Source organism: Pangasianodon hypophthalmus, chromosome 27, assembly GCF_027358585.1.
Source record: "Pangasianodon hypophthalmus isolate fPanHyp1 chromosome 27, fPanHyp1.pri, whole genome shotgun sequence".
Lineage (NCBI taxonomy): Eukaryota > Metazoa > Chordata > Actinopteri > Siluriformes > Pangasiidae > Pangasianodon > Pangasianodon hypophthalmus.
The window spans coordinates 13,772,065-13,782,961 of NC_069736.1; the positions used below are offsets into that span (position 1 = coordinate 13,772,065).

General features: G+C 37.2%; 1 protein-coding gene across 1 annotated transcript in view; it reads right to left on the reverse strand.

Annotated features, from left to right (window-relative positions):
- LOC113531016 (LHFPL tetraspan subfamily member 7 protein) overlaps positions 1-10,239 on the reverse strand; it is a 121,627-nt gene extending 111,388 nt beyond the window's left edge. Inside the window, exon 1 of the mRNA XM_026921466.3 lies at positions 8,824-10,239. Coding sequence (XP_026777267.1) covers positions 8,824-9,333 — 510 coding nt within the window. The 5' untranslated portion in view covers positions 9,334-10,239. The remainder of the gene's footprint in view (positions 1-8,823) is intronic.
- Positions 10,240-10,897: the final 658 nt, after the last annotated feature.

Sequence of the window (10,897 nt, forward strand, 5' to 3'; positions counted from 1 at the left end):
ATATATTCCATACTCATTCACACCTAGGGGCAATTTAGCTCATTATTATTATCCTAAATCCCCCACAGACAGTAACTTAAGTTAAATCAAACTGGGGACCCTGGAGCTGTGAGGCAACACCACCATGTCACCCTTTCTGTTTTTATCTAACATTACCTAGCATTAACATATTGACGTATTCATGTTAAATCTCTTCCTGATCTTAGATATAACAAATCTGCAATTTATATGTTGTAATTCCTTGTAAACTTAAATATAAACTAATTTTAAGGCTTTATTTTCAAGGACTCATGGCATGTTTATGTAATTAGTTGGCTCACTTCTACATTTGTTGGAGAAATGTCTGAAATATTCCTGCTCATAATTTCCATTAGTATGTTGTGCGAATGTTTTTTCCCAGTCAAATGGTGGGAATTATGGTCAAAACTCTCACCTCCAAACTTTTGGTATATTGGCTTCGATTTATCAAACTATCCTACTCTACTATTCATGCAATAGTATATTATAAAATCCTAAAAGCTTGTTTATGTGTATATGCCACAAATGATGAATATTTGTTTAGTAAATACTTTGCGCTTAGGAAGTCTGATTTTAGGCTTCATGCACATCTGGCTCAGAGGTTTCAAGTTTGACCAGATGCTAGTCTATGGCAAATTCCAAACTCGAATGTCACCTATGGTCCCTTTGGTGTTCAAACAGTTCAGTTGACTCTGAAACTTCACTTGAGCTAAGAAAGACCACATGAGAATATAAAATGGTCACCAATATCCAATCCTGTCTATCCCAATCCATCTTAGTTGGTCCACTAAGCTTGTTTTTGGCCACATCTGCCCACTTCCTGCCTGTCTAAAACCCCTGCAGAGGGTCTGCTGAACTATTATAAGTGAGCTTATGCCACCTGAGTCTCAACATATGAAATCTGTCCAGATCATCCGTCATCTTCACAAAGACACAATGCTCTAGTATTACTGTGGAACAGAAAGTGTGTGTGTGTGTGTGTGTGTGTGTGTGTGTATGCGATGCAGGGAGGCAGGAGCATCACTGGAATAATCTGCACACCAATGAGTCGTGTCAGAAGGCCGTAAAGCAAGCCTGATGAAAAATTAATGACCCCCTCACCTTTATTAATGGCTTCTAGTGGAGTAGGTGGTAGGGGGCATTGCATAGACCAAAGGGAAGCAACATCTGTGCAAAAGTCAAATCTCCATCACGAATTTTCATCTCATTTCATTCATTTATGCATTTTTTTTTAGTTTTGGGAGGGTCTTCCATAAGGACAGTGTCTGGTGCTATAGAGAAATATGTACTAGTGAACACAAAGGCATGATAATAGCATCCAGACAACATTTTTATCTCCTGCTGGTACAGGACTGACAGTCTTGTGACCTAGAACTAGTGCAAAGCCTTAAGAAGTGTTTAAACCAAACCAGTGAACAAAATGTTTTAGGCTTATACACAAAAGGACTAGTCTCATCTTGCATCTCCGTTATTAGATATCAATTCACAACAATGGCACCTTATGTGAAATTCAACTTTTAGATTCAGTAATAAAACCGTATCAAACAGATTGAAGACGTTGCACTCACTCCTACATGCTAACAAAGCACATTAATAAGTAATGTACTAGCATCCCAGCACTAACTGCCAAGCACACTCAGCTATGCATGTGAAAATATCACTGGATATCAGAATGATTTCTCCGACCCAATTCGTCCTTTTCCTTAGAGTCGAGCAAGACCGAAGCATCAAGCGTCACTTCATCCAGTCTTGAAAAAATGCCACCAAATCAAAAAGAATGGTGCTGCAATTTATTAATATCGTCTTTCAAATGTTAATTTCCTTTTTTTTTGCCTTCATGCATAAGTCATAACTCCTGAGGTTACTAGTGCTTTCTGAGTGGAGAAAGTGCTTTTATGCCACGGAGGGGGCAAGAACGAAGCTGCTTTCCGAGGCAGAGACTTAAATAGGCTTTTTCCATTTAAGTATTGACAGCTGTGTAAAATAACTCAGACTTGTAGACGAGGATGCTGAAAAGCAGACGGCCAGTGGAATCATGAAAGGTGTAGTTTATGTGTTTATTTATTCCATCTATTAAAGTGCTTAATTGTTAGTACTGTAAGCACACATGAAGTCAAAGGAAAAAGTAAAAAACCTAGTTAGTATTAATTACTTATTACTTACTTATTACTTACTATACTTATTAGTTTTAATACTAATTGATTAACTATTATTAACTATAGATTTTGTATTGTATACACTAGACACAAGCTACAGCAACATTCTGTACATAAACAAAATTTCTCAGTCTTGACGAATTTAACGACCATTTTAGAGGGCCATGGATGCTAATGTAGGCTTCAGGTTTAACCCCTAGACACTTCACAGATGTTGCAAACTAGCACCATTATGTTCTATCTGCTTGTTATATCTTATTTATTATCAGACTTTCTTATTGGTATTTTCTAGGGCTTTGGGACAAAGGAAACAAATGTGGGACATTGGGACAAATAAGAAAGTCTGATAATAAATAAGAATTTGGTCAGAGATTGAGGCTAAAATTGATACCTACGTAGATCTAGACCGAATCTAGGGCTGCACAATAAGGCTAAAAAATAATCATGACTGCTTTGCTCAATACTGAATTCAATTTAATTTTATTTGTATAGCGCTATAAAATCACAAAGCGGCTCTACGCGGTTGAAAACCAGATATATATCTAGATCATTAATGCGCAAATCATTCAGAGGCAATTATTTATCACAGTTGTTAGGAAACACATTAGTTATACTGCACTTCATCATTTTAAATGAAAGAAAAACAGCCTTTTATTTCACATAAACGGTACAAACCTATATTAATGTTCCTTAGTCACAGTAAATGAGCTCATCTTTTAAACGCTATTATATACAGTTTGAACTGCAAAAACCCTGACCTCTAAACAACCTCTTTTCACAGCTCCACTAACTAAAACAGATGAAAAACTAAACTACTAATGTGTATTATGAGGCACTAGGCAACTGGATATTATAAGTCTTGCTTGTTGTGCCTAAAGAAATTGCCTTTGCAGTGTTTTCACCCTATAACAGAACACCTCCAAGGGTTTTTACTCCTTACTTAACTGATCGCTGTGAAATTGTGATCATTGTGATTAAAATACGACCCTAACATCAGCCATTGACTGAAATGCTATTTAAAACTCTATATTAATGAATGAGCTTGAACAATGCATACAAAGCCATGAGGTTTTCCCATTTGAAACACCTCCTTAGTGCCAAAAATATGTGTTCACTCCTAAAGATGTCATCAGCCTACAACAAGTAAAGAGATGTGAGCTGCATTTAAATGTTTGAAAAGTTCGTATCTGCAGTATTGTAGCAACTTTCAGAGTGTATTAAAGTGAATTTGACATTTTTGTTGAAATGTTTGCTTCAAAATTATGATATGGTGCAAAAAATATCCTAACACATTTCACATTATTACCAAAAGGTGAGGTTGAGGGCTTCCATAGGGGATGCAGAATACCAAAAAAAAAAAAAAAAAAAAAGAGGCCATTAACTACATTAAAGATGTGTTTGGTAGTTTGGTAGTGAATATTGAATTCGCTTTCAATATTTCTTTTCAATAATTTTTGACCCAAAATAGAATTCATCAAACCCCCAAAACACCAGCACAGAGGAATTTAAACTTGTGCAGGAGTCTGAATATCCTGCAGCATTACAACAACAAAAAAATCTACCCTCATAGCCTGTAAACAAAGTAATCAGCATCAAAATATGTTCCACCAGGCTGCTGGCTTCATTCCTGCAACCACAACTGTCTGTGATACTGAGGAAGTATAGTATAAATATAGTAGCTCTCATCCCTCTTTCAGCTTTGTGGCAAATCAAACCACTGGGTCGCCTCGTTGTTGTTATAAAGTCACAGAGAGAGTAACTTAAGAGCAGACAAAGCAATAAAATGATACCCGTATTTCATACACCAGTCAACTGGAGACGGTGCTAAGAGTAACAGAGCAGAATAACCACCATCTTTTGTCTCCCAATAATAATAATAAGAAGAAGAAGAAGAAGAATAGCAGCTTATAAAGATAGATTTAAAGAAACAAAAACTGCAGTGATAGAAAGGAGAAAATAACACTATGAAATATTAAAATGTATAATGAAAGTGTGTAAAGAATTGAATAAAAGTACAAGAATTAAACTCATATAAAAGTAATGTAAAGGTAATGTGCCACTATAGGCAGGTGTGCGTAAACTCAATGGAATGGTATTCATTACGTGCAATCCGAAAATCATTATCAATGTCCGTAGCATGGATCAAAGCAGAAAACATGCAGACAAACACTGAAACAAAGAAACAGCAGGGTATAAATGCACAAACTAATTAAGGGCCTAACACGGAACAGGTGCACACATTTGGAGAACAAGCTTAATACAGGACTGAAACCAAAACAAAGGCACATGGCTAAAACATAAACAAAAGCACATGACATGAACTCATAACCAAACAAACAAGAGTGCCATTCTTTGCGCTGGGAAACACACCGCACGCTGAGAGGGGAATTCGTGACAAAAAGCTAGTTGGAAGCAGTTTTTTTTTTTAAATCAGTAGATCACAATCACAATAGATGGAGCCAGGCAAATGTTTATTGGAAGTGTGTTCATAAAAACAAAAGAGCACCACTCTTTTTTTTTTTTGGTTTTTATATGTGGATTGTGGACAAGGCTAACACTGGATGATCTTAAGACACAACTTGGAACAGTTTATCAGGCGTTCAGAGATGTATGATGGTGCTCTACCATTACGAGATTGAAAAACTAGGAAATAAAAGCCTATAGTCAATTCTCAATTAGTGTAATATGATCTCTGTCTCAATCTCCACCACTAAAACCATCTTCACCTGTTGCATTGGTGTGGTGAATAGACTTGTCCTCACGGCCAAGTAAGAAGCTGGACGAAAGTCCAGGAGGAGCTGAAACGATTCCCACACAATTCCCACACACCCACTTTCTTCCACAAACTCAACTCCAAACACAAGCAACCCACACAACCTTCACACTTTCCACACAAAATCAGTGTGTTTCCTCAACAAACCACTAAGACTAACAAAAAAATCATTTCTAACACCAACAAAAACGCCAACCTCCTCACATTCATGGAAAAATGAGATGTTCACTCTAATGACCAAAACTGCCAAATCTATCCAGTTGCACTGTGACACTAGGTTTTCTTTTTTTTTGTTTTTTTTAGTATGTATCATGGTAACTATTCCCAAATGATAGACAGGACCAGTACTTGCAACTAATTATCTGTCTCAGGACATTACACATCTCAGGTTATAATGTATCGGCGGTTTCGACTCCAGTCCTGTCGTACTACAGCAGTGCAGAGTTTATCATTTTTCCTCCTTTCACACACCTGATTCAGTTCTGAGCTGAATTCAGTGTGTTAGAAGAGGGTTAATCACAAATCTCTTTATGGTTGTGGCACCGAATATGACATTTCTATATATTATTTAAATATTTTCTCCATCTGCCAACAAGATATTAGCATATTAAGTATGTATTGCAGAAGTTTCACACAAGTGGTAAAAGTATTACCATAATACTTTAATGAATATTCATTGGCACCCCACGTCGCACCACATGCTTGATCTCCAAGCCACTTCCAAGCCGAAATGTTTGCCAGATTATTTTATATCTTCTCATATTAGCCTATATTCATACTGTTTTTTTTAAAAATAATTATTGTTATACCACAATGCTGTTAAATTCTTCATTCAGATTGATCAGAAGGTTTTTCTATAACAGCAGCTCTGACAGTTCATGACCTCTTACTAATACATTATCATTGTTATTGTAACTATAGTATCATTAAGTGTTTTTAGCGAAGAAAAGTGAAATTTTACACAATGAGACGTTTATTTAACATTTTTGAAAGGAGTCTCCATTGTCAGAACTTTCTAACAGAAATGAGATAAAGCTGTTCCTTTAAGTTTTTCACCACAAGAAAGTCTAATGACTAATAACAACCTGTGTTGTTGTTTTTTTTTTCGTCTTATTAGCTTTAAGAGACAGTTACTGTAAGAGACTGTTTACAGCTGCTGTTACATAAATGATCACAAGACCTAACTTGTCTTATGAACATTCCACAACATTAACGGTAACTCTAAATGGATAAAAAGTATGAAAGAATGTTCTTGAATAAATACAAATTGTAAACGAACTATGCTTTGCATCTGGCTGCATAAACGACCCTGTCATTGATTATTTTCCTATAACAGCATGCCTTATCACATCATTTAGCACTTTACTTTCATTTACTTTTTACTTTTACTTTATATTGTCACAGCATTGTTGTGCGTGCTTTATTAACTATTTGGATATAAGATAATGACATTATATCAATTTCATAATATATTAACTTCTCTTAATATCACTTAATGTTAAAATGGATGTTTTTTGTACCAAAAATGAGTATTGCTCTCACCTTTTCCCTGTTAAATACCTTCATTTTGTGTAATTCTTCACTCTCAGTAGATATACACTCTGCTATACTGTATCACTATTCTGTGTATACTGTATACTCTGTTTTATGCCTTTATTGTACGTTACCTTGAAAAGTGAATGTAGTGCACCGTTAAAACTGATTTCAAGTGCAAGAGTGCTCCTTAGGGTAGAATTATATATCTTAGATGAGTTTAAAAGGCACAAAACACACACTTTCCCTGGTGAAAGATATGTAAAAGGTACAAAAGATCTACCCTTGAGGGTACCATCTCAGTGACTAGCGATGATGTACAATGAGTAGTGTTTGGAGGCTTGGTTTCAACTTTAGTCACTTGTGTTGCGGCAACCTGATTCATCATTCATTCTCATTCATCATCTCTCCGTCTGATTTTATACAAGTTTTATACAAGTGATTAATGATAAGCTGCTTTTGTTCAGGATATATGACACAGAAATGTTCTGGGAAATCAGTAATTTCAGTAAAAAGCAATCAAAACACTATATTACAAAAGTGAAAACTCAAATTATATATTTGATGTGATTCATGGATAAGGAGCTATTTCTATTTTTTCTTCCCTTTTCTTTTCTAATTCTTCTCGGACCTTACTGCATTTCCGATTCACCTTCTGTTCCTCTAAATAGGTCCTAAAAACAGTTTCTGCTCAAGTTTCAGCCTTGCTTCAGAATATAATCTCACCCGGATACTCTAGACTTGTACATTATGTAAGAGCTGCTGCTGTATTCATAAACACTGTCCTGTGCTCATCCCAGGACTCTTTATCCACAACCTGTTCATTCTGAACACACTTGGTACTGTCCCATTTTACTCTTCTACACGTGTATACTGTAATGATTTATATTCTCACTGTCGGGTGTCACCCAGAAGAGGAGGAGTTCTTTTCTCACAGGTCCTCTCACAGGTCATCTTACTGTCACCTTTTGTTGGGTCATTAGAGATTTAAATCTATGTCCACAATTTCTTTAGAAATAGAAATGAATTGAATACATATCAGGTATTGTGAAAGTACCTTTTTTTGGCCATTTGTAATTTTTAATAATTGCTATTAGGGTTCCAAGCACTAAATGTGTTTTTTGATTTTTCGTATTATTATTATTATTATTGATGTTATGTGTTATAATATGATATATGATGTTATAATATGTTATTATTATTAGTAGTAGTTGTACAAGTAGCAGCAGTTGTACAAGTAGTAGTAGTAGTAGCAGTTCTGCTAGTATTAGGAGTAGTAGTGGTAGAAGCAGTTGTACAAGCATTATTATTATTAGTTGTAGTAGTAGTAGTAGTAGTAGAAGTAGTAGTAGTAGTAGAAGTAGTAGTAGCAGTGGTACGAGTATTAATAGTAGTAGTAGTAGTAGTAGTTGTACAAGTATTAGTAGTAGCAGTATGTACAAGTAGTAGTACAATTAGTAGTAGTAGCAGCAGTGGTACAAGTAGTAGTAGAAGTAGTGGTCGTAGTTGTTGTATATGTATTATTATTAGTATTAGTATTAGTAGTAGTAGTAGTAGTAGCAGCATGTACAAGTTTTAGCAGTAATAAAAGAAGTGGTACAAGTAGTAGTACAATTAGTAGTAGTAGTAGAAGTAGTGGTAGTAGTTGTGTACAAGTATTATTATTATTATTAGTAGTAGTAGTAGTAGTAGCAACAGTTGTACAAGTATTAGTAGTAGTAGTAGCAGTGGTACAAGTAGTAGTAGAAGTAGTGGTAGTAGTTGTTGTACAAGTATTATTATTATTAATTATTATTATTAGTAGTAGTAGTAGTAGCAGTTGTACAAGTATTTGTAGTAGTAGCAGCAGTGGTACAAGTAGTAGTAGAAGTAGTGGTAGTAGTTGTGTACAGGTATTATTATTATTATTAATATTATTATTATTAGTAGTAGTAGTAGTAGTAGCAGTTGTACAAGTATTTGTAGTAGTAGCAGCAGTGGTACAAGTAGTAGTAGTAGAAGTAGTGGTAGTAGTTGTGTACAAGTATTATTATTATTATTAATATTATTATTATTTGAAGTAGTGGTAATAGTTGTGTAGAAGAATTATTATTATTATTAATATTATTATTATTAGTAGTAGTAGAAGTAGTTGTTGTTGTACAAGTATTAGTAGTAGTAGTAGTAGCAACAGTGGTACAAGTAGTAGTAGAAGTAGTGGTAGTAGTTGTGTACAAGTATTATTATTATTAACATTATTATTATTATTAGTAGTAGTAGTAGTTGTTGTTGTTGTACAAGTATTAGTAGTAGTAGTAGCAGCAGCAGTGGTACAAGTAGTAGAAGTAGTAGTGCCATCATTACCTGCCAGGAGCTGGAGGGAATCTCGGCAAACCTCCCAATGCCGCCAAACGCGTAGCATGTGTACATGTGGTCCAGAGACTCGGAGCAGTGCCAGAGCAGGCCGAAACTGACCGAGTGGCCGCTCCTCCCGTGCTGCTGCTCCTTCACGATCCAGGCTGGAGAGATGAAGCTGAAGCTGCAGAGCGCAACGAGCGCGGCGGACAGCAGCAGCCAGAAGCAGCCCACACAGCTGAACATGGTGCCGGTGCCAACCGCGGCTTCTTTCCTGTCCCGGTCAAGCAGTACATGCATCTGGAGTGCGCGCGCTGTACGTGGAAACGAGCATACCCTGCTCTGGGAACCAGTATACCATGTGAAGTGCGCGGTGAAGTGAAAAGCCTTTAATCCGGTACAAGAAATGAAAGAGGACGCGGATGAGCAAGGCGCGCGCCACGAAGTTTCGGCAAACGTCAGTGGAGTAAAATCCCAACACGCGCTACTTCTAGGACGCGGTATTCCAGCAGGACGCATGCATTGTCAATCACAAGCTGGTACACAAAACACAAATACGAGCCGAAACCAAATCAGTCTTGTCCAGAGCTCTGCAAACTGCCTAGCTGACACACACACACAGTAGTGAATGGTTACGGAGCAGCGCCTCTCCAGTCGCGCGTGCGTGCGTGTGCGTGCGTGCGTGCGTGTGCGCGCCGGTTTACGCGCGTCAGCTGCCGGTGGGCGTTGCCTCGAGATGTTTTCAATGGCCACACTCCAAACCGCATCCTAGCGCACTAAATAGTGTCTCAAAACACCAATACTTGTGTCAAATGTGAGGCTTTATTATAAGAGGCAATGCGTATTATGAGTACTGGTGCAGTATCTTGAACACACCTGCTGTAGCTGCTTCATCATGATGCTCTACTTGTGCACCTGGGACTCACCTTCTACAGCTCCTCCATGGATGCCCTAAAGATCTTCCCTTCACAGAACCAGTTTATTCCCATTTCTCAGCTTTGCGTCAACTCATAATCGCACCTGGATACTTGATTTGTACCTGAGAACTGCTGAGGTAATCATAAAGTCTGTCCTGTGCACGTCCCAGGACTCTCACTAAACACTCTTTCAACACACTGATTCAACAATGATTGATTATCACACTATTACAAGTTCTACAGAAGAGGGTGGGTTCCTTCCTCATGTCCTCTCAGGGAGTTTTTCCTTTGCCATTATCACCAAGCTGCTTTCTGCATTAATTGTGTACTTAGGAAGTGCACCCAAGTGTGTTATCCTGATAAAATATCCAACAACAGTATCTAATAAGTGCATGACTACAGTCTTGTTTCAAATAGCGTGTTATCTGTTTGCACACAACCTTCCCCTTGAGAATCAATGCAGCACATCTGCTTATCTAGTACTGTAGTGTATGATTTTGGGACCCAGCCAATGACACTGACCTCTCATTATATTAGTTTCTAAATTTAACTGGTTTACTACATGCCCAAATGATAAATTGTCACTGCAAATTTTAGGTGCAACATGTCAAAATGACTTTCCCGTTCCTGTCCTCAACAGCAGTGATAATTAATTATTGCAGCCACAGCATACAGAATAATAAGAGTCATTAACTGTTGGTAATTCTGAGATGTTTGTACATTCAATCAGCACGAGACAGAGTAAGTATTTAAAATGGGAAAGGGTGCTACTGCCCTCTATTGGACATTTCTTTTCTATCCTTCATCCTCACAGGAAGGATGAGAATCAGACGCAAAGATCCATCTTTCTTTCCATGATGCAGCTGGATTAGTTTATGCTGCATGATCTTTTCCACAATTTGTTCACTTGTGCTAATTAAAAGCCACTTTGCTGTATCTACTAAGACATTACACTTGATAAATATCTTTGTGAATGTGGTGTAGCTGCAATTTACACTCACCAGCCACTTCATTACTCACAGGAACACCTGTACGCCTGCTCAATCAGCCAATCAGCCAATCACGTGGCAGCAGTGCAGTGCATAACATCATGCAGATAGAGGTCAAGAACTTCACTTAATGTTCAACTAAAACATTAGGTCTTCGTGACTTTGACCTTAGCATGA